Source organism: Pipistrellus hanaki (genome assembly GCF_964339955.1).
Source record: "Pipistrellus hanaki genome assembly, chromosome: 8".
Taxonomy (NCBI): domain Eukaryota; kingdom Metazoa; phylum Chordata; class Mammalia; order Chiroptera; family Vespertilionidae; genus Pipistrellus; species Pipistrellus hanaki.
Window position 1 is genome coordinate 45,046,679 of NC_140510.1, and position 25,764 is coordinate 45,072,442.

At 37.7% G+C, this 25,764-nt stretch overlaps 1 protein-coding gene across 1 annotated transcript in view; it reads right to left on the reverse strand.

Annotated features, from left to right (window-relative positions):
* Positions 1-25,764, reverse strand: part of TLK1 (tousled like kinase 1) — a 139,462-nt gene that overhangs the window by 68,467 nt on the left and 45,231 nt on the right. Inside the window, exons 2-3 of the mRNA XM_084892299.1 lie at positions 24,352-24,470; positions 13,543-13,614 (exon numbers count right to left, since the gene is read on the reverse strand). Coding sequence (XP_084748425.1) covers positions 13,543-13,614; positions 24,352-24,470 — 191 coding nt within the window. The remainder of the gene's footprint in view (positions 1-13,542; positions 13,615-24,351; positions 24,471-25,764) is intronic.

Consider the following 25,764-nt stretch of genomic DNA (forward strand, 5'->3'; position numbering starts at 1 on the left):
TTTGAAATATCTTTTATCTACTAGCATTGATTCTCAATGTTGAGTATACATCTAAAGCATTTATAAAACTCTAAGTTCATGTTGGAGTACCCTTTACAAATTCAATCATTTCTGGAAAGAGACCACAGGAATCCTTATTTTTAAAAACCTCCTAAAGTGATGCTGATGTATCATCAGGATTAGCAATAGTCTACCTACATATATAATGTCATGCATTTACTGTATATTCCACTTTAGAGAATCTCTAAAATTAAGAAGTTATTCTTTACATAATCTTCTATTAAGAATTAAAAACCAAAAATTATGAAAACTCATTAGGATTTAAGAAGAGCAATCGACTGTCATGGTTACTCATTATTTTAGAAAATGAGAATTGGTCTTTTAAGAAATTAGTAAAATAGTCACTATGTTCTGATGACATAAAAATACATCTAATATATATATTTTTTAAATATATTTTTATTAATTTTTTACAGAGAGGAAGGGAGAGAGATAGAGAGCTAGAAACGTCGATGAGAGAGGAACGCCGATGAGAGAGGAACACCGACCAGCTGCCTCTTGCACATCCCCGACTGGGGATGTGCCCGCAACCAACATACATGCCCCTGACCGGAATCGAACCTGGGACCTTTCAGTCCGTAGACCAAAGCTCTACTACTGAGCCAAACCGGTTTCAGCTACATCTAATATCTTTAAAACTTTACTGAAGTGTAAGATATTGAAACCAAATTATCACGTAATATCAACTTGTGTTGAATGCCCTTAAAAATCAGTCTAAAAGCACTATCTGCCGAAACCGGTTTGGCTCAGTGGTAGAGCGTCGGTCTGCGGACTGAAAGGTCCCAGGTTCGATTCCGGTCAGGGGCATGTACGTTGGTTGCGGGCACATCCCCGGTAGGGTTTGTGCAGGAGGTGGCTGGTCGATGTTTCTCTCTCATCGACGTTTCTGGCTCTCTATCTCTCTCCCTTCCTCTCTGTAAAAAATCAATAAAATATATTAAAAATAAATAAATAAATAAAAGCACTATTTATCAGATAAAACATTTGTGAAGCCCTGTTAGTCCAGGCATATCTTAGATTGAAAAACCTGATGATACCATAAATCACCTTAAATCTATGTATTTCCAAAAAAAATTCCATTTCTTCAAAAGATTAACTATAACTAGGGTCATTTATCTAACTAATAAGGTAGTTATACACTATCTTAGTTATGCAGAAAGAGTGTAGCACATTGGTTGAGAATATCACTCTGAAATAAGAGACGATTTGGAATTAGAATTTTGACTCTGTTAATTTATTATCTGTGGGCAAATTAATTCTCTGGGCTGTTTCCATACTTAGAGATGTTAAACTTATAGAGTTGTAATCTACCTCCATAGGCAATGTGTTAAAACTGTGTTTTCTCTCCTTCATTCATGATTCTCCAAGAGGAGATCTGCCCAGACCCCCAGAGGATATTAGGGAATATCTAGAGACATTTTTGGTTACCACAACAGTGGGCTACAGATATCTAATGCATCAGCCAGAGATGCTGCTAAACGACCTACATCGCTCAGGACAACCCCAACCCAAGAATTACCTGGTCTCAGATGTCAGTAACATTATAGTTTAGAAACCTTGTTTTGATGAATATATAAGAATCATTTGTAGTTGACTCAAAACTACCATGCTAAAACTAAAGTGATGTAAATACTTACTTACCACCTACTATAATTGAGCACTATACAAAGTTCCACTTTAAAGTATGTCTTCAATCTCTTTTAAAATTTATTTTTAATTAAAAATTCCTCACCTGAAGATGTTTATTGAGAGAGAGAGAGAGAGAGAGAGAGAGAGAGATCGAGATCGAGAGATCTCAACTGGTTGCCTCTTGTACACACCCCAACCAAGGACCAAACCAGCAACCTAGGTATGTGCCTGACTGGGAATTGAACCCACTACCTTTTAGTACAGGGGTCCTCAAACTTTTTAAAGTGGGGGCCAGATCACGGTCCCTCAGAGAGCTGGAGGGCCGGACTATATGAACTACTAATTCCTACTGTAACACCTTGGCTGCGCTCACTGCCCAAAAAACCTGGCGGGCCGGATCAGACTCCTCTGCGGGCCGCATGTGGCCCGCGGGCCGTAGTTTGAAGACCCCTGTTTTAGTATATGGGACAACACTCCAACCAACTGAGCCACACTGGCCAGGGAGGTAGGTCTTCATTATTAAAATGACATGGGCATTATTTCCTTCTAATCTTCTTTTCTTCAATCAGTATAGAACTTTCTTGCTCTAAAAACAACCCACCATCCACATTAAGTACACTTTTATAAAGTGAAACATTTAACAGCTATATATCTGCTTGATAAATAAATGACTTACTAAATTATGATTTCAAGATTTTTAAGAAACTGAAAGATTATCTAGACAGAGTATATCAGAATTTCTAAGCAGGGATCCTTATAAATACTCTGAAAAAGCTTCCCAGATGATTCTGACACACACAGTCTTCCACCATTATAAAAGCAGCTACAGAGCCAATGCAAGACCTACATCTGATTTCCAGTTGACTTTTCCTTCCAGGAGACTAAGGACACGCATAGACGACCAGGAGAGACGTCCTTCCTTTGCTGTGAACCCTATCACCTAACATACTTCAGGGTAGTACACTCTAACTTATAGCTGAATATAGTTCCTATAAGTGCATGTCCTTTAATGTATAATAGTAGAATCAAATAGATTTTTTTAATGAAAAAAAAATTTACAAAACAATTCCAGGATTTTTACAAGGACTTTTAAATTTATAAAATTGATTATTAATCATTAATAAGGGAGAAAAAACAAATTTATTCCTCCACTAAGATAATGCATTTATTAGTGTTACAAAATAGGCAATTTTAGATGCACACAGAGTACTCTCCTTCAAGACAACATTGATATTGTACATTGTATATAGCAACATGTTATATACAATGTCAGTATAACAAATGACATAATAATACTGAGTAAGATTTATGGTTTGGCCCACCTAGCACATAAGAAGTGAGAAAATACTACTAGCAGAAATATAAGTAAAAGAGAAAACAGCAAATAGAATACCACAAAGATCATTTCTCAGGCTAAAACATTTTTAAAAATAATGTAAGTAGCAGAATGCAAATTATATTTCTTAAAAAATGACTAGATGTCTAACAATCTTGAAAAGCTGAACATATTTAAACAGAATAAGGTAATTTATTCAGGTGGAATAGGCATAAAAATGTAATCTTCAGTGATACTTAGACTATACATCATCCCAAGTTTTCCGATTTCTTATTGGGTGCTCAGACTAAGACATTAAAAAAAAGATTTGTCCAGATTTTAACAAGTATACACACACACACACACACACACACACACACACAAACACACACACACACACACTCACAAGTAAAATTTTAATGAAATAAAAAAAAAATCAATCTAAAACCCAAAATTTAAGGCCAGTATTACCTCTATTATCATAACTTCCAATTAACCCTGGGTACCTAACAGTGTTCACTAAGAAAACATTCAAACTAAATACTGTTAAGGGGAGGAAAAGGAAAAAGCAGAGATGGGTATGAATATAAAAACAAGCTTAAAACAGAAAATGCTCTTATCATTCTCCAAATCTGGCCAATCTACTAAGAACAGAAGACAACCCTATTTAATTAGTTTGCACAAGTTTGTGTAACTTTAAAAGACCTTCTTCAAAAAAGAAAAATTTACATTTACAAACTTATTAAATAACTCTATACACAATACTGGTTCTAGAAATAATGCCCTCCTAAAGCCAGGCATATTAGTAAGTTAGTTTTAGGTCTAACTAATTTCCCTAGTGTTTTTACTTTCTGCTTCCTCTAAAACATGCACATAAGAAATCAAACACAATGTGACCTATACAAAGTCTTTAAATAAAAGCATTAATGTTTCAAAGTATCTTCAATATTACAACTTTAACTCAAATGAGGGGGGAAAAAAGGTTAAGTTCCAAGACTACTTCCAAAAACTTAATTCAAAGATAAAGCTAATCAGATCTTCTTTGATAAAATGGCCTCCATTAATCATAAAGAGGTAAATTAAGACAATCAAGGCATAATATCTATATTATATTCTTTCATTACAATTATTAAAATGCCAAAAGTAGATTTAAGTTTAAATGTCTTGATGCAACAAATGTCCCAGTTTCTGCATATTTATAACTTAAAAATATCCTTAATCCTAAATAAGTCAAAAGTATCTGAATCAAAAATAAATAGTAATTCGGAATCCAAGATGGCTGCTCGGGTAGGCAACTAGCCGCAGCCGCACACAACAATTTTAATAAAATACAACTAAAATATAAAATGGACATTACCCAGAACTACAGGAAAGTCGACTGACTGGAAATCCTACAACAAGAAGCAAGGAGAAAACCAGAAGGAAGCACGGAGGAGCTGTAAAAGCCTAAGGTACGGAGACACGCGGCGCACGCGAAGAGGACGGAGCCGGAGAGGAGGGAGGCCGAGTGCCTGGCGGGCGTTCCCTAGCGGGAAGGAGAGAAAACTCCGACTGTGCTGGGCCCCTGACTGCTCGGAACCCCAGTTCTGGGCCAGACCCCGGGGACTCAGGCTCAGCCATAGGGAGCTGGGCTGTAAGTCGGAACCCCGGGGTAGCGGAGAAAGGAGGTCCCGGAGGCGCGCACACTGCCCCCAGAGAAGGGACGGTCGGCTGTGCCGCGGGATTGCCCTGACGGGAAGGAGACTGGGGCTCCAGACTGCTGTGAACGCCACCTCCAACTCCACTTCCAACTGAACTGAACCCCAATACCGGGCTCATTGTGGGAGAGCATAGACTGTTTGGCAGCAGGCGAAAATCGAGGGCACCTTTCTCTCAGAGGCGCTGGCAGCGAGCACTGAAGGACCCGCATAGGGCGGGGCTGACAGAAGCCAAAGCTGCAGGCTCCACCCTGAAACCCCGTCCCATCTGTAACTGCGAAATGCGACAACAAAATAGATCACAAACGAAAGAAATGGAGGACAAAAAGCGTCTGGATATAGAGTTCAAATCTACGCTTATAAGGTTTTTCAAGAATTTCCTAGAAAAGATGGATAAGGCCTATGAGGATATGAAAAGAGATCAACTAGAATTAATAAGGAGTCAACAAGAAATGATAAGGGATCAACAAGAAATAAAGAATACATTGTCTGAAATAAAAAATATTCTACAGAGTCCTAAAAACAGAAGGGAAGATCACAAGAATCAAGTCAAAGATTTGGAACATAAAGAGCCAGAAGACACTCCTCCACAGAAGCTAGAAGGCAAGAGAATCCAGAAAATTGAAGATAATGTAAGAAACCTCTGGGACAACTTCAAGCGAACCAACATCAGAATTATGGGGATTCCAGAAGATGAGAGAGAGCAAGATATCGAAAACATACTGAAAGAAATAGTGACAGAAAACTTCCCCCACCTGGTGAAAGAATTTGACTTACAAGTCCAGGAAGCGCACAGAACTCCAAACAAAAGGAATCCAAAGAGGACCACACCGAGACACATCATTATTAAAATTCCAAGAGCAAAAGATAAAGAGAGAATACTAAAAGAAGCAAGAGCAAAGAAGGTAGTAACTTATAAAGGAGCACCTATACGATTGTCAGCTGACTTCTCAACAGAAACCATGCAGGCCAGAAGGGAATGGCAAGAAATATTCAAGGTGATGAATAGCAAGAACCTACAGCCAAAAATAAGCTACCCAGCAAACCTATCACTCAGAATCGAAGGCCAGATAAAGAGCTTCACTAATAAAAAAAAGCTAAAGGAGTTCATCACCACCAAACCAGAATTATATGAACTGCTGAAGGGGGTTCTTTCAGAAGAGAAAGTAAACAAAGATAAAAATTATGAACAACAAATACGTAATTATCAACAAGTGAATCTAAAAACCAAGGAAATTAAAAAAATCTGATGAACAATATTAACTGTTGAATATAATAGAATCAGAGGTATGGAAGGGGAGTGAACTGACGATTCTTGGGGAAAAGGGGAGAGGGGGGCGTGGGAAGAGACTGAACATAAACTGTGCACCTATGGATGAGGACAATGGGGAGAGGGGAAAGGGCAGAGGGTGGGGTGGGAACCTGGTGGAGGAGAGCAATGGAGGGGGGAGGGGGAAAAGGAACATTTGTAATAATATGAACAATAAAATTTTATTTAAAAAAGAAAAAAAAACAACAAACAAAAAACTTAAAAAAAAATAAATAAATAAATAAAAAAAATAAATAGTAATTCAATGCCAATATGCTAAGAAGGGAGTCATAGAGGTTTAAAGAACTGATAATTATCCGGGAGGAAGGGAAAAGAGATAGAATATATTTTAAATTGATCAAATGAGATTCAAGTTAAACAGACATTTACAGAAGACTAGAGACCTGGTGCACGAAAATTTGTGCCTGGGGGGTAGTGGGTCTCTCTTAACCTAGCCTGCATGCTCTCAGAATCTGGGACCCCTCGGGTAGGGTCCAGTCCCATGGCAGCATGGCTCTGGTTCCCTGGGCCTGTGGGCTGAGGATGGGGTATGGGGGTGGGGAAGGAAGGGACCAAGAGGCCAGTCTGATCGCAGCATGGCTGTGGCTGGGGGAGGGAACAAGATTCCCAGATCACAGCATGGCTCTGATTCCCCAGAGCCTGCAGGCAGTGGGGGGGACCCAGAGGCCAGTCCGATGGCAGCATTGCTGTTTCCACAGCTCCCTCCTGCTGCCACGCCGCGGGCAGCCGGGACCCAGGACTGACTTCTGCGCTGGCCAGGACATTTAGGTCGTGTCGGACTCTGGCTCTTTATATATTAGGATAAGTATTAAAGATTAAATTGAGATAAAAATAGAGTAATTTGATATGTGTCTGCTTTACAAATATTATTTTGTAGTATACTGTATGCAAACACACATCCCAAAATAGACTTAATGTGCTTCTTCAACATTATTAAAGATGATATAACTCAATGATATTTATATTCAGTCTTATATTCAGTCACAAATATCCCACCTTGGTAAGAAAATAAAGAACAGAAATATATCCTAGAACACTGCAAAGGAGAGGTAGGTTGGAGGAATGGTTTTGGTATTAATATTCATTATAAATTCCAAATAAGCTATAAGATATCTAATTTTAGCACTTGGGGTAAGGTGGAGACGGAACAGCAATTGTACAGAATTTCAAGACAATAGAAGTCTTTTGTGTTTAGACAAGGAAGGGTGGATGGGTCCTGAAAGAACTGCAGATGGTGGATGAAACAGGTCTAAAATTTGGAAAACACTGATAAGCAAGAAACATGGGCTCCTTCTCTTAGCCTCATAAAATAATGTGGACTTTTAGCCAGCAGATAAATCACACAGACCATGTTTCTAACTCTTTCAGGCATTCTAAAACATTTAAAAGGATGAGTAACCCTTTCTCTTTAAACTCCCTTCTCTGTCCCTCCCATAAAATCTGTATCATTCTTCTCACACCCACAGCCCATTCCTAGTTCTTTCCTTCGGCTGATAATCTCTTTTTTCGCTGTGAAGTAAGAGAAAGGTTATTAGTTTGGAAATTCATTCATCAAAAGAAAGGGTATTCCTTGTCATTTCTGCCTACAACCAACCCTGCCCACCAAGGTCTGGATCTCACCATTCATACCACCCTGAGGAAAAGGTATGGAGTTTTGGTTCTACTTTCTCTTTTTTCTTTGGCACTTTCCTTGACCCATCATAGCTCTGCTGTGACCCTTTCCTTAGCACATAATATGGCAAGTCTGTTAAGACTCAATATTGTCTCTTCTCCTTTACAGTAAAAATTCTGCCAAGAGCTGTCAGTGTTTGCTATCACTATTTCCTCATTTTCCAATGCTTCCTTAACTATAATCTGGAATCTTGCTCCCATTAATCTACTAGAACTAAGCCTAAGTGACAAATTTTTAGTCACTTTTTACCCTTATTATCTTGTGACTTCTGTGACATTTAATTCTACTCATTCTTCTTCTTTTCTCCTCTTTTTCTTCCTACTACTCTGTTTCCCCGAAAATAAGACAGTGTCTTATATTAATTTTTGCTCCCAAAGATGCACTAAGTCTTATTTTCAGGGGATGTCTTATTTTTCCATGAAGAAGAATACAGTACACATTTATTGTTAAATGAAAATAAAGGAAATTTATTACCTGTATACGGTATGGTAGTACGGTAGTTGTCAACACAAACCAGACAAACTGTGAATCCTACAGTATCAAGAATTTACTCATTTAGCCGAAACCGGTTTGGCTCAGTGGTAGAGCGTTGGTCTGCGGACTGAAAGGTCTCAGGTTCGATTCCGGCCAAGGGCATGTACATTGGTTGCGGGCACATCCCCGGTAGGGGGTGTGCAAGAGGCAGCTGATCGATGTTTCTCTCTCATCAACGTTTCTAGCTCTCTCTCTCTCTCCATTCCTCTCTGTAAAAAATCAATAAAATATATTAAAAAGAATTTACTCATTTATTCAGTGAGTGACAATCATGTCATTATCTTCTGGAACATCATCATAACAATCCAATTCCTGAATTTCCTGGTGAATTTCTTGTGACTCCATTTCTTTCAGAATCAATGGACCAAATCTCTCATGTTTAGCCTAGGGCCTTATTTTCGGGGGATGCCTTATATTTCACTCAGAAGGAAACCTGTAAGTAGGTCTTATTTTCGGAGGATGTCTAATTTTCGGGGAAACACGGTATCTGCCTCCTTTCTCCAGCACACCCTTCTGGTTTGGTAACATTTCCTAGAGTTACACAAACTATCAGGATGAATTCATCTACAAAAGCAGGTTTTAAACTTTTGGATCTCAGGGCTCCTCTACACACTCTTAAAAGCTATTGAAGACCCCAAAGAGCTTTTATTTATGTGGTTTATAACTATCAATATTTACCATTTTAGAATTTAAAACTGAAAAGCTTTTAAACTCCAGAATACACAAGTACAGAATCTATAAATTTGTCAGTGATGACATCATATATATAATACAGCCTCTGAAAATTTTCACTGTGAGCTCAGGAGAAAATTAAAGTTTTACAAAGCCAAATATGTCTTAGCACTGTTATAAAAACTATCCTTGTGGGTCCCCTGAAAGTCTCAGGGACCCCCAGGAATCCTGAGACCACCCAATCATTTCAACCTATGTAGAAACTCCTACAGGTAAGTCTTTCTCTTTAGCATGACCCTTTCCTTCCTGAGTTATCACCTGAAGTTATGTATCTTTAAAAAAATCCTAGGCTTGCCGAAACCGGTTTGGCTCAACGGATAGAGCGTCGGCTTGGGGACTGAAGTGTCCCGGGTTCGATTCCGGTCAAGGACATGTACCTTGGTTGCGGCATATCCCAAGCAGGGGGTGTGCAAGAGGCAGCTGATCGATGACTCTCTCTCATCGATGTTTCTAACTCTCTATCTCTCTCCCTTCCTCTCTGTACAAAATCAATAAAATTTATTTTAAAAAATCCTAGGCTCTTCCCTTTCCTTCTTTACCCTCATTCAAAAGTCATCAAACTGCTGATTCTACTTTTAAAATCTAGTGGAATTTGAGAAGTTGTTAGATAAATGCAAACCCCCACCCCAGATCTATAGACATAAGAACATTTGGTAATTCACTTGCACATTAACTTCTGAGGGGCATCGGCTGGATGGTGATAGCATCAATAACCAAAAGTGAGAGCATCTGAAGGAGAAGAATGTCCAAAAGGCAAACTTAAGAACACTAAATTAGAACTCCTCCCACTTGAAGTTTTCCTCCTAATATTAAGCCATGGAGGTTTGGAGTTTTGTAAAGGTAAAGTATTCAAACTGAGGTTTTGCTTCCTTCCGATCCTATTCCCTTCACATTGCCACCTGGAGAGGGCTTCTCCATCTCTAATTTGTCTTTTTCCTCCCTGCTTCAAGGGCTCTCCGTCACCCAGATAAAAACCTAAATTCCTTCTTATGAAATAAATGGCCTTTCACACCCTGACCCCTGCCTATCTTTCACCCTTCTTGAACATCCTCTCTATACCAGAAGTTTGCAAACCAACTGAGTCACCTCTGCAGCATGGTACTTTTCTAAGCTCCTCAGGGGATCTAAAGTCCAGCTGGGGTTGAGAATCACTGCCCTATGCCATGAACAAAACTACCTGCCAAACTTCTATGCAAAAGCATGGAAATCTCTTCCTGTCTTCTCACACTTTGCCTTTAACCTCTGGAATGAATTCACAGCCTTTCCTTCTTTGAAGGAAGATCTCTCTTCTCTTTCCTTCCCTCCTCTCCCTTGCAGGCAGGTGGGATTAAGGGTTTCTTATTCTTTGACCCTATAGCACCTTGTGCTTACATCTATTACAGCAGCCCACAATGTTTATAAAACAAACTGTCGTCTTGTGAAGGCAGAGACAATACACTATTTATTTTATATTCTTTGTGCTTAGCACAGAGGTTAGAAGATAACAGATAAGTAATAAATGTTTAATGAAAATACAGTAAATTTTTGGAGCCTTTGAATAGACCTTGATTTACGAGTATGTGTAATAAAGCAACACCTTCCTTACTACCTGACGATTTCATTAACTAAAGGGAAAATTTGTCCTAACTGGTTTGGCTCAGTGGATAGAGCATCGGCCTGTGGACTCAAGGGTCCCAGGTTTGATTCCAGTCAAAGGACATGTATCTTGATTGCGGACACATCCCCAGTAGGGAGTGTGCAGGAGGCAGCTGATTGATGTTTCTCTCTCATCTGATGTTTCTAATTCTTTATTCCTCCCCCTTCCTCTCTGTAAAAAATCAAACATATATATATATATATATATATATATATATATATATATATATATATATATATTATGTACACACACACATATATAATTTAAAAAGGGAAAACCTTTTATGGTCTATAATTCTACATTTAGAAATAAAAGGCAAATTCATATATGAAATGATTCATATTATTAACTGAAATGAAAATTTTCAGTTGAAGTAGATTCAATCACCCTAAGAGTAAATATTAGATGCTTTTCAGTTTTAATTGTAAAAGAATAGAAGAAAACAGGAGGTTTACAAGTATCTGAAGAGAGTAGGGAAAACTAAGAGTCTTGATAAATACTAAAAGGGATTCAACAGATAATGTCTAATTGATGAACTAGAAAGTGGGGTGTGGAAAGGTTGGGTAGCCAAAGTAGAGTCCTTCCTGTCTGGCCATGAGGGAAGGAGATGGGGGTGGAGAGGGCCAGAGGTCTTCAGCCTGCTGTCTGCCCCATGCCAAGTCTCTACAGTGGAGTCTCTTGGTCGAAGCCCTACCCACTCATATGAAGATCACAGCTGCCCTTTCTTTTAGGGAAGAGGCCTGCAGAGGGAGCCCATGCAAAATGTTCCATTTTTAAAAATTAAATCTGATTGAATCTGTACTTTTATCATTAAAAAGTAATAAATAAATTTTTAGCACTATTTGTTCATAAAAACAAAAACTATTATTTGGAAATGAATTACCAAAAGAATAAATAACATCAGAAGACAATAGAATACTACATAAACTCTACTACTGTACTAGGAAAAAAAGTACTTCTGCAATTTAATGTTTACTCCTAAAAACTTAACTTAATGTCCTATGAATATCTGTATCTTGATTTATATGAAATTTTACCCAAGGGAATTCATTAAGGTATGTATTATAGAAATAAAACCTGGCAATCATTTTCCAGATATGTAGCTTCTTACAATGGAAAGACAAAAACAAAAATTTTTTTTTTTTTTGCTTCTTTAAGTCTTAAGAAAAATGTATAAATCTGCAGTCATTTCTAAAATATTGCGCCACCTAACTTAATCATTAATTTTCTAAAACTTCCAGATATGGAACACAGAACAGCAAAAGTCAAGAGTTAAGGTTTTCTATTGCTGTCCCTACTGTCAAAATTTCTATATAAATAAAGCTCAGTATATCCAATGTTGAACCAAATTCTATTTCACTGCAAATGTCATGATGGTCTTTAAAAAACAGTAACAAATCAATATTTTAAATTAAAAATATAGACAAAAGTGATTCTTGGAATTCTTTACAGAGCAGTATTTTCTTATAACTGCTTTTGAAGGAATTAAATACTTCATCTATAAAGAACATAGAAATATTTTTTTTTTTTTGGTGATCTAACTTTTTACTATGTTTTGCTATTTAAAAAATAAAGAAGACCAGATTTGGTGAATAGAAAAGGAAAATATCTAAAATCATTTTATTGCTCTTTATAAGATAAAAGCCTTTGAAAGAGGAGGCATGTGAGATTACTAAATAGAACAAAATCTGGAAATGTCAAGAAATATTTCAAAGTCTAGGACATATAAAATGAAAACATTCTTGATATAATTTTTGAAAAGCTACTTTTGTCTAGATCTAAACCTACTATTTTTAAAGGCTCAGTATAAGTGTGTTAATGTTAAAAAAAAAAAAAAAAAAAAAAAAGCTGAACTGTGACAATCTGGTCCTACAGGGGCTACTAACGCTTACCTCAAGGGAACCTACTGCAGATAAAGTCCCGTCACTTGCACAGTCCTTTCAGCTGCCTGCCAGTTGTCTCTGTGGAAGGGAAAGCCTGATGAGTGAGAGCCCTATGCCACACTCCTTTGGAGTGTCAGGGTGCCTGCACAGAACTGTCTACCTAGAGATCCCTAGATGCTTTCCTTAGTACAGGGTTTAAAAGAGGCCACCTTTGGTACTGTCTTTCCATTGAACACCAACACTGAATAGCTAAGGGTTTCTGAGTGTTAACATCTTTTTGGTATTATCAAGGTGATATATCTACACTAACCCAAATATAATAGAAAAAAGACTAAAATGGATCATATAGAAATAAGTTAACATTGACAGGGAAAACATACACACAGACACACACACAAATATACTGAAAAGTAAGTAACAGTATTCTGTAATCTGAGAAGAGACAGTATTTATTATAGGCTATATTCACAAAAACTGAAGTTGCAGCATCAACAAGTAAATGCTAAAATTCAAAGCAATACCTATCTATACATTTTTAAAAGATGTCATCAAGTATATCATGCTTAATGTGAACATGGATCAAAATGACTACTTACAAAATCCAATGTATTTTCTTAGTGGGGTCAGTAAGTGGGTGGTAGGAGAGGACATTTTTCAGATATTTTTAAGTAAGAAAAGGGAAAACCAAGAGCATGAAATTCCAAAAGAAATTTTAAAAAGAGGAAAAAAGCCCTTATATCTGCATCTTAGAAAGTAAATAAACCCTTACGCAGAGCCAAACTAAGAGGAAAGTATAATAAGAAATAGAAAACGGTGAAGCAATGAATTTCAAAAACCACCTTCAACTCCTAAAATTAGGAACGGCTAGTAAACTATCTTCTATTAAGCACAACTATACCACAAGTTCAGCTCCATAAACAAAGAAACTATATTTTCTTTCTAATGACAAATACAGTCTTCAGTCTGAATGCTGTGCTTCATAAGGTAGAATAAAATGCTCCTATAAAAATTTAAAAAGCATTAATAGTAACATATTTAAAATGAAGTTACTTACCTCTGATTCTTTGTCACTTAAAGATCCCAAGCTTCCAAAACTGTGATTTGAGCTTTCATTATTTGTTGAAGCCTGTTAAGAGATTTTTAAAAGGGTAAAACTTAGGAGTAATTTTAAATGAAACAAATTACACAAATATATCTTCATAAATTAAAATAAAGTATGATTCCTTTAAATAAGGACGTCAAATTAAGTAAATATAAGAAATGTCAACCTGTTAACACTATAAATATCTTGGAAAGTATTACCAAATCAATAAAGTTCTGCTGTATTTTAAGGACAGACTCATTACTTGAGTTTTTAGAATATCAAATTCAGGAGGCAAAGGAAATGGGCTATTGTTAGATAACAAGATCCCTAAAACTACTATTCAATAAATAAAATCCAATGCTTCCTTAAGTATTATTTGTGTTCCTTCTCTTTACAATCTTAGCAAATTCCATCATATCCCTTCCATATCCATTTGCTTCTTTTTATATTAACAAACTAGACAATCTTTGGTTTGTTTTGGCTTAGTGCTTTAAGAATTTTTTTTTTTTTTTATCGTTTTGACCATTCTAATTGCTTCACAAGAATTTCCACATTTCCTTTACAATATTTTAAATTGTGACAAACAGAAATAAGTTATTATTTTGCAGGATGATGTTTGCTATGTTTCCATTATGCTTATTGTTTTGTGGACTTGTTTGGACCAACAATACATTAAATCAATGTCTTCCAGAAATAATTATAGACCAGGGGATGACAGGCATGCCAAAGATGACGCATGAATAAACTTCATGTGGAAGCAGGTCAACTGGTATCCTTATTTCCCTTCAAATTGTAAGAGTAGCCGTTAATTCTACCATTAAAAGGCTGCAAGTTCGACTACCATTCAACTCCTTTCAAAACTGGTGACTCTGAGCTATTGCATACATGTTTAGTACTATGAAGGAACTATAAAGCCCATTTTCAACACAAACAACATGCAAATCAATTAAGATTCAAACACTATTTAAAGGAAGTTAAAATCTAATTAGAGCAAGATGATCAAACTTTAAACAAAGAACACCGTAAACAACAATTAAGAAGTGATAAATTATAAAGATTCAGGGACAATGTTTTTCTTTTTTTTTTCTTTCTTTTTTTTTAAAATATATTTTATTGATTTTGTACAGAGAGGAAGGGAGAGAGTTAGATAGCCAGAAACATCAATGAGAGAGAGTCATTGATCAGCTGCCTCTTGCACACCCCCTACTGGGGATATGCCCGCAACCAAGGTACGTGCCCTTGACTGGAATTGAATCCAGGTCCCTTCAGTCCCCAAGCCGACGCTCTATCCATTGAGCCAAACCGGTTTCGGCGGGACAATGTTTCTCATTATCCCTAAAGCTCCACATAAAAATACCTTATACACCCCAAACTCACACATAACATTTACAACAAAACTGGGTGACTAGAAATCTCTCCAAAATAGCAGATGCGAACAGATTACCAACAACCAAAGCACCTGCATGGTATGAGAAGAAGCAAAAGGAAATGGGGTGTTGAACAGATTTGACAACAGACTCCCAAAACAGCAAATGCAACTGACCAGTAAGTCATTTTGAGTACAGAAGCTATATCTGGAAGGGTTTCTGCCCTTTCCAGTAGTGACTAAGTCTGAGAAGTTAAAGCAACTTAGGCCCTATGACCTCCTGAAACTAATCCCTCACTAAGGGTGTCACAATAAGTATAAACTACTGGGTGTGGAAATAAAACTAAACCCAACAGATACGATGAAGATACAGAAAAAAGAATATAAACATAACAAGTGGAGAAGAAGGCAACGCCTACAAATCTCAGAAATTACTTTTGAAGAGTACCCAAACACAACAGCAGAGGGAGCTCTATAAGAAAAGCCATTCTAAACAAACAAACAAAAAAAGGTAAGCATCAGAAAATGATGTAGGTCAGCCCATAATTATATAAGAAAAAAGACAGTAAGATATAGACTACTGTCCTGATAATAAAAGTGTACCAGAAACATACACATTTCACAAAATAGGCGAAAACTGTAACCTAATATTTCGAAATGAGCTAAAAGACATTACTAAAATGACTCAAGACATGAAAGAACAACATAAATCAGATTTCAAAAAAACTCGGAAATAAGGTAACAGAACTTAGGAAGCATCAGAAATTGGGAAAAAATGGGTTCAATAATGAAGATTAAGTCTAAATGAAACCAAGAGAAAATAAATACAACAGATAATGATTTAAGAGAACTAGGAGGTAAAAAGAAGGAACACTTCTGAAATCAAAAGAAATGAAGAGATAAAAAGAATGAGAAAGCAGCAATTGCTTTGGTTTAGTGTTCTATTTAATACTCAACAGAACACTAAACCAAAAAGGCGCAGAATACTAACATTCAGGTAATAGAAGGCTTTAAAGAGCACCACGAGAAGAAAACAAATAGTAGAAACTGTAGTTCGGGAAATCCTCCTTGAAAAATTGAAACTACCGCCTGAAAGAACACAATATGCACCTCAGAATGTTTGATTTTTCAAAGGCAGCACTTTATGCCAGAAGAAAATGAAGTAATACATTAAGATATCCAAGTAAATGTGAATAAGGTGTTCTATATCCAGTAAAATTGATTTTTAATATATAAAAGGCATACTTATCAAAATGCCAGAAATCAGAGCGTTCCAAAAGAATCCAGAGACAACTTCACACCACCAAAATGAAGATTCACCATAAAAACTGATACAATCAATATTATTACTTACTGATAAAGGTTAAATAAAAAATACACGGACAAAACTATAAAATTTAATAGCTAATGCATGCAAAGTTATTAATTGTACAATATTTAAAAATTGGAGGATGGAATTTTATGAGAAGCACAAGTGAAAAAACTTTGAATTGTTTCCAGTAACCACTTTGGCCACTGTGATAATACAAGTATAGATGCTTTGAAATTGCTGTGTGTATAGGGAAAAAGTAAATAGTTATGTGATATTCTATCATATGGTTTACATCCTTGAAAACTACAATTCCTTTTTTAAAAAATGTTTTTGTTTTTTTTTTTTTACAGAGAGGAAGGGAGAGGGATAGAGAGTTAGAAACATCATTGGGAGAGAAACATCGATCAGCTGCTTCCTGTACACGCGCCCCCCCGCCCCCCCCCCCCCCCCCCCGCCGGGATGTACCCGCAAACAAGGTGCATGCCCTTGACCAGAACTGAACCTGGAACCCTTCAGTCATCAGGCTGACACTCTATCCACTGAGCCAAACCAGTCAGGGCAAGAACTACAATTCTTTTTTTTTTTTTTTAATACTACAATTAAAAAAAATATATATATATTTATATATAATTGATTTTTTACAGAGAGAAACAGAGGAATAGAGAGTTAGAAACATCGATGAGAAAGAATCATCGATCAGCTGCCTCTTGCACACCCCCTACCGGGTACGTGCCCGCAACCAAGGTACATGCCCTTGACCGGAATCGAACCTGGGACCTTTCAGTCCGCAGGCCGACGCTCTATCCACTGAGCCAAACCGGTTTTGGCATACAATTCTTGATATACAAGTAAAATGATGCGATATAAATAAAAACCTTGTAGTTCTGATTTGAATTGGAAGAATCAATATAAATTCATGAGATATTTTTACCTTTTAAAACATATTTTTTAAAATACAGATTCTGCCACAGGGAGGAACAGAATACCTCTTATCAGACCAATGTTCTCTTGGATAATCATAAATTCTGGAAAAAAATATAAAACACAACTACCTGAAAGCACGTGAGCAACCAAGAGTAGACAGAATCTGGGTGGGAGACATTTGGAAGAAGGGAATAGAAGGTGGGTTTCCTGCACTTACAGTTTTTGCTTCAAGGCCCCTAGTGTGAGCTGCAGAGCAGCTGAAACTTGGATCATCACAGGAAATCCTACTGGCTTCAAAAACCAGGGTTAAACTACTATAGCAGCTAGAAAATAAAGCACCAAAGACAGAGTAGCAAATTCTGCATATTATTTCTATCCATGTCTCTAGCTGGTCACTCATCTATGTAAGAGTGGAACAGACTCTAAGCAGTCCAGATAAGGCTAAAACAACTGAACAAAGATGTTAGCTGCCATCCCCTATAGGGAGACATAGCTTAGATTTCAGTCGAGCCAAGTTAATTCTTTCCTAATACAAATATTATCACCAAAAAAATTTAATGCTCAACAGAACACTAAACCAAATCCCAAAGTCACTCTAATGTATCATTCACAGTGTGCATGATATAAACAAAATTTCTAAACTTACGAAGAAACAAGAAAATGTGACCCATACTCAAATATATTCTCTAAAATTAAAAAAAAAAAAAAAATCACTGGATAGGCTTGACATCAGAATGGAGAAGAAAGTACTGAAAACCAAAGGAAGAGAGAAAAATTATTGAAAAGTAGTTGCTGGAAACTATACATGTATTTGGGATCACAGAAGTAAAGAAAAAGGCGCAGAAAAAGTATTTGAGGAATAGCCAGAAAGTCCCAAAATTTGGTGGAAGATATAAATTTAAAGATTCAAAAAGGTCACAGATAACTCCAAGCAGAATAAATACAAAGAAAATCATACTTATTAATCTTCTCAAAGAACCAACCTTGTTGTATTAATTTTTCTATTATATTTTTGTTTTCTACTATAGGATCCTCCCCCTAAAAAGGTATACACACTTTGAATAATTAATTCCAATGGGTTTATCTTGAAAAGAAAAAAACATCAATTGAGCTATCAAATAAAGGGGGTAGCCCTGGCTGGTATGATGCAGTGGTTAGAGGGTCAGCCAAGCACTGAAGGGTCAAGGGCATATACCTGGTTGCAGTTTCTATCTCAGCCCCATTGGGGTGTGTGTAGGAGCAACTGATCAATGTGTCTCTCTCACATTGACGTTTCTCTCTCTCTCACCCCTCGCCCCTTCCAATCTCTCTGAAAACCTATGGAAAAAATATCCTGGATGAGGATTAACAAACCATTTTTTTGAAAAGTGTGCATACAATCTTTGGGGGGGGACACTATTTTGTTTAATTCTGCTCTAATTTTAATAATTCCTTCCTTCTATTGACTGGGGCCTCATTTGTTCTTCTAGTTCTTTTAGGTGAATCATTAGGTTGTCTATTTGAGATTTTTCTTGTTTCTTGAGATAGGCCTGTAATGATATGAATTTCTATCTTATTATCACTTTTGCTGCATCCCAAAAGTTTTAATATCATACTGTCATTCTCATTTTTCTCTTTGTATCTTTTGACATTTTTAAAACTTCTTTGACCCCATCGAATAATGAGCCTGTTTTTCCTGCTTTATTTTTTGCAGATAACTTCCAATTTCAAAAAATTGAGTTTGGAGAATATATAGTATATCACTTTTCTTAAATTTGTTGAGGCTAGTTCTGTGTCCCAACGTATGGTCTATCCTTAGAAGGGAACATGTGCAATAGAGAATAATATATAATCTGATCTCTGGGATGAACGGCTCTGTAAATGCTGATTATATCCTTTTGGTCTAAAATGTGTCCTTTAAGGCCTTACTGATTTTCGGTTTGAATGATCTAGCTATATTTGTCAATGGGGTATTTAGGTCCCCCACTATAATTGTGTCTCTCTCAGTTTCTCCCTTTAGTTCTGTGTAGTTGCTTTATATATTTTAATGCTGATAAGTGTTACATCTTCTTAATGTATTATTATTATTATTATTATTATATTATTATAAAGTATCAAATTCTACCTCTTAACTTTTTAAAAAATTTTATTCAATGATGAGAGAGATCATATACCCTGATTGGGAATTGAACTGTGACCTCCTCCTGTAGTAAGATTTCTGGTCAACACTCAACCACTGAGCTATACCTGTCAGACTGGGTTTTGTTTTTCATCTAATCACTACTCTACTTTTTATTGGTGAGTTCAGCCCATTTACATGTAGGGTGATTATTGATGTATGAGGATTTCCTATAGCCATTTTTCTATTTGTTTCTTATAGCTCTGTGTTTTCATTGTTCCTTTTCCCTTGTGTTTCCAACTGTTATTTTAGTTTGGTGGTATTCTATGATTTTTTTCCTTTGTTTCCCCCTTTTTTGTCGTGTATCTCAGTTCTAGATTTTTTTTTGTGTGTGTGGTTACCTCTAGGGTTTATGTAAAATAAAGTTCCATACCCAGGTAACATTACAGGCAAACTACTGAAAACCAAAGATACAGAAAAAAATCTTAGTATTATACAATGAGATACCATCGCCTTATACCTTTCAGAGTTATATATACTGTTATATATACACTGAGTGGCCAGATTATTATGATCTCTGAATGCATAATAATCTGGCCACTGTGTGTGTGTGTGTGTGTGTATTTTAGAGGCCCAGTGCATGAATTCTGCATGGGTGGGGTCTGGCCAGCCTGGCCAGGGGGAGGGACATGGGCGGTTGGCCGGCCTGCCTACTGGTCGAACTCCTGGTTGAGGGGACAATTTGCATATTAGCCTTTTATTATATAAGATATATACTGAGTGACCAGATTATTATGTATCCAGAGATCATAATAATCTGGCCACTCAGTACACACACACACAAACAAAAACCCCAAAAAACACACAACACAAACAAAAAAAACCCCAACACACAAAAAAACAAGGAATAACAAATACTGACAAGGATTAGAGAAAAGGAAACCTTTGTGCACTGTTAGTGGGATTGTAAATTAGGGCAGCTATTAGGAAAATCAGTAAGGAGGTTCCTAAAAATATTAAAACTAGGACTACCACATGACCCAGCAATTCCACTTCTGGGTATTTATCCAAAGAAAACAAAAGCACTAACTTGAAAAGATATGCGCATCCCTGTATTCATTATTTACAATAACCAAGACATGAAAGCAATCTATACCCATGAATGGGTAGAGAAAATATGATGTGGGATATATATGTATGTATGTGTGTGTGTGTGTGTATATATATATATATATACACACACACACACACACACACACACAATGGAATGTTATTCAGACATTGAAAAGAAAAAAATCTTCTCTGTGACATGAATATACCTTGAGAGCATTATGCTCAGTGAAATACATCAGATAGAGAAAGACAAAAAGACTGCATGAGTTCACTTACATGTAGAATCCAAAACCAAAACTGAACTTATAGATACAGAGAATAAATTGATGACTGCCAGAGTTAGGAGGTGGGGGATGGAAAAGGGGTCAAAGGATATAAACTTCCAGTTATGGGGATATAATGTACAGGCATGGTGACTATCCTATCAAATAAAAGAGTAATATGCAAGTTGATCATCACTCCAAGGCACAAGATGGCCGCCCCGAAGAAACAATAAATGTGGACACATTTCATGTACTTGAATGGGACAAGCTAAACTTATAAAAATTCAATACTCCCCAAATTAATCTGTAAATTCAATGCATCCATGATAAAAATTCCATTTAAATAGTTTAAGAAAAAAGATACAAAGAAGCTATCATAGAAAAAGAATCCCCAAATGCTAACAAGCAAAGGAAGAGATGCTCAATTTTATGAAGAAATGAAGATCCATAAACTAAATGAACTTTACAAAAGATTGTTTGTGTGTGTGTGTGTGTGTGTGTGTGTGTGTGTGTAATGTGATATTAGTACTAGAAAACAGACCACTGGAACATTAGAAAAATTTCAGAGACAGGTTGGTATCTATACATGGCAACTTAATATATAATAAAGTTGGCATCACAAATCAGCGGAAAAATACAAATGATTTAAGAAGCATTTAAGATATAATAAAAGCCTAATATGCAAATTGTTTGACCAGGAGTTCAACTGCTTGCTATGATGTGCACTGACCACCAGGGAGCGGCACGGAACATGGTAGGCGTCAGCGAAGCGGTGCTGGCAGTGGGCAGCAGTGAAGGTGCTGCAGGCCCGGATGGGTCCCAACAAGAACAGGACTGTGGCAGGATGGTAGACCAGGTGAGTGGGCAGCGCCAGACCAAGGTGGGTGTGAGCAGGGGCCTGATCACTCTGCCAACTGCCCTGCAGACGGTGACCAGTGGCAGCAGCGAAGGGCAGTGCTCTCTGCCCTTCCACACCAGACACTCGCGCTTCAATTGCGGGCCAGGCCTAGGGATCGCATCCATGTACAAATGTGGTGCACTGGGCCTCTAGTTACTGATAAAACTGGTTCACTACATGGAAAAAAATAAAACTGGATCCCTATCAATATTATATAAAAGGTGAGGCCTGAATGGACTAAAGAGCAAATATTTCAGTAACACTATATAAGTAATAGAAGAAACGGTAGAATATCTTTGGGGAGCAGGGTTGGGGAAGAAGTATTTAACTTTTAGAATACCATCAGGATCCACTGGACCCAACTTTAGTTTTTGAGCTTCTTCATCAAACAGTTCTAACTATTTGTAAAGATTGCTATTTTAAAACTTTCATTCTTTTTTAGAGATCATCCAAAGAATAAAAATAAAATTTATTTTGAATAGAATAAAATGCTCAAAGTAACTGGTGATATGAGGAAAACAATGACATTATTTCGTACCTATAATTCAACCAAGAACTATGAACCTGGATGATGCTGGTGAATATGAGATGTGGGTTTATCAAAACGCTCATGCACTCCACTCTGCTGAAAGTGCAGACTGCTTTTGTACAATGTTCTTAATAGCAGTCTTGTACTATTTACTCCACCTAAGTCTACACATAACTTATGTCCTAGCAGTTCTGCTCTTGGGAATATATCCTAAATAATTACCCACAAAGCTCCAAAAGAGAACAAGTACAAGAAATTCACTGCAGTGTGAGGCAGTGGGGAGTTGAAGACAACAACCTGATGTCTATCAGTGAAAAGCAAACAGATACACTATTGAGTTTTTTGCAGTAGTCAGAAGCAGTGGACTAATGTACAGATAGGAATATGTATAATAGGGACAAGAGAGAAACAGAGGGCAAGAAAGGTAAAAATTATGTAATGGGAGAAAGACACTCCTTTTTACCCCTAAGCCTACTATGCTATATCTTATATAATAATCCTATCTAATAAAAGAGTAATATGAAATTGACCATACCTTCACTACACCCACAAGCCATGCCCACCAGCCAATCAGGAGCAGTATGCAAATTAACCCCAACCAGGATGGCTGCGGCCACAGAGAGCAGGAGGGAAGCTTGGATTTCCCAGGCAATGGAGGAAGCCAAGCTTTCCACACACCCTGGCAGGCCAGGGCTCCGCTTACGGTTACAAAGTTTCAATGATAGAATCCCAACAGAAATGGCGGCAGCGGCGGAGCTGGAGAGGAGGCGAGGAGGCAGTGGAGGAAATGGCTTTCCGCAGCCCTGGCCTGCCTTGGCCTCTGATTAAGGCTACGAAGTTTCAATGATAGAAGGTAAATAAATTCCAAGAGAAATGGCTGCAGCCACAGAGTGAGCAGGAGGCTTGGCTCCGCTCCAGGCTACAAAGTTTCAATTGTAGAAGATAAATTTCAGACACTAGAGCCTGCAAACCACTACAGTCCCCTTGCCCAGGCTGCACCATGCCCCAAAGGAACCCCCACCCTTAATCGGGACACCCTTCAGGGCAAACCAGCTGGCCCCCACCCATGCACCAGGGTGACCAGGCATGCAGGGGGAGGGCAGTTGGGGGCAAACAGACTGGAAGGGGAGCAGTTAGGAATCAATCAGATTGGCAGGGGAGTGGTTAGGGATAATCAGGTTGGCAGGCAGAAGCAGTTAGGGGGTACCAGACAGGCAAGCATGTGAGCGGTTGGGAGCCAGCCATCCTAGATTGTGAGAGGGATGTCCGACTGGGCCTAAACAGACAGTTGGACGGGGTCCCAGATTGGAGAGGGTGCAGACTGAGCTGATTGACAACCCCTGCCCGTCGTGCACAAATTTTGTGCACTGGGTCTCTAATCCTATATAATAAAAAGGTAATATGCAAATTGACCATCACTCCAACACACAAAATGGCCGCCCCCATCTGGTCAAAGTTGGTAGCCCCCATGTGGACACAAGATGGCCTCCAAAAGATGACCAGCAGGGGAGGGAAGTTGTGGGTGAACAGGCCAGCAGGGAAGGGCAGTTGGGGGCAACCAGGCCTGCACAGGAGGGTAGTTAGGAGTGACCAAGCTGGCATGGCAGGGCAGTAATCGGGCCGGCAGAGGAGCAGTTAGGCATCGATCAGGTTGGCAGGGGAGTGATTAGAGGGTGATCAGGCTGGCAGGGGAGTGGTTAGGGACAATCAGGCAGGCAGGCAGCCAAGCAGTTGGGAGCCAGCAATCCACTGGGATGGGGCCTAAATGGACAGTTGGACATCCTTCTAGGGATCCCAGATTGGAGAGGGTGAAGGCTGTGCTGAGAGACATCCCCTTCCTCTGTGCACAAATTTCATGCACTGGACCAACCTCTAGTTATACCATAATGCCCCTGGAATATGTTATGCTATATTATAAATCTGTTCATAAACACTGAATTTTTTTCTATACATTATAAAAATTATAGTAAGGAACTAGAGGCCCATATTCATGCATGGGTAGGGTCCTTAGGCCTGGCCAGCAATCAGGACCAATCAAGGTCTTCCTTCCCTCTGCTGCTGGCTGCCAGTGGGACCTTTCTTCATTCTGTGTTGCCCGCTGATGGTCAGTGCTCGTCATAGTGAGAGGTTGACCTCCTGGTCTATCAAATTCCGAAGGGGATAATTTGCATATTAGCCTTTTATTATATAGGATATTTTTCTGGTAAGCATAAAATATATTTTAGACCACTTAATACAAGGAAAGATTGTCAAATGCAGATTATAATTTCACTCACTTTAGCTCCAACACTGCAACTCCCAGTGCTCCCAGTGCTCCCAGTTGCAACTCCTGTAAATCTAGCTTCCAATAATTCTTGCCTTCTTGGATCCAGACTATGGAGCTCATCCATTGCACCTAATAAGAAAATAAAATACACACACAATATATACATATATGTTTAAGCATAAACACAAAATACATGTGTTTAGTTGATATGTCACTGAACTTAATGAATTCTACAAAGAGATGAAAGAGACCTTATAATGTCCACTGTCATTTATCAAAACAACCTACAGTGGATTTCGAACACTTCTAATTGAAATCCACATTACGAAATATATTTTCCACCTAACCCAGTATACAGATACATACATACATATAAAAAATTCCACAAATACTTCTTACTACAGTGTACATCAATATTTTCTAGTCTATTCCAGTCTATTAAAAGAAAGAAAAAAAAACTGGCTGTGAGCTATTAAATTGATTTCATGAAACTTTTGTATAGTTGATAGTTTTGAATGTTTTCTATCAGGTAGATGAAAAACACACATAAACAGATCAGTACGATAACATCTGTTATTAAACAAGAGATGAAGGAGAGAAATTAACACGCTCATATAATTGCTACTAAGCACACCAAGGCATCACAAATTTTACCTAAAGTTCAATTAAACTCTTAAAAATTCTTTTATCCATACTTGCTAATTCTCTGCTGACATAAATGAGTGGTTCTCAAAGGGAGCAAGAAGGGTATTATTACCCGAATCCAGAATCACATGTGGAACATTTTCAAATGATACTATCTATGGTCCTTCCACATACCCTGACAATCCTCTACTAAATATTAATAATTATTCCTATAAACCTCATTTAAAGTTCCCTTCATTCCTTTCTTCTTCATTTGGGCAGGTAACTAGATGGACAATGACCATGCTCCCACATTTATTTGCTTCCCTATATCTGAATATCTTCCCTGTACACTTCTTTTTCCATCTCAAATGGGTAACTGACTTAAAAAGGTTCAAGCCTTCAATTTTTGCTTTTGATTCCATTCCTTCTTTATATCCAAGGGATCTTGCATGTGTCTGAATCCCAACTCGTGCATCTTTTCCCTCTTTGCCTCTTTAGGCCTTCATTTATATGTCTTAAAAAACACACACAAAAAAAACACGAAACGCTTGCCCTGCCAATGTGGCTCAGTGGTCGAGCGCTGACCTATGAACAGGAGGTCACCATTCAATTCCGGGCAGGGCACATGCTTGGGTTGTGGGCTCAATCTCCAGTAGGGGGTGTGCAAGAGGCAGCTGATAGATGATTCTCATCACTGATAATTCTTTCTTTCCCTCCTCCCTTCCCTTATTTAATATATATATTAAATAAAAACACACAAAAAACTACTTTCTTTTGAATTCCATACTATTAATAT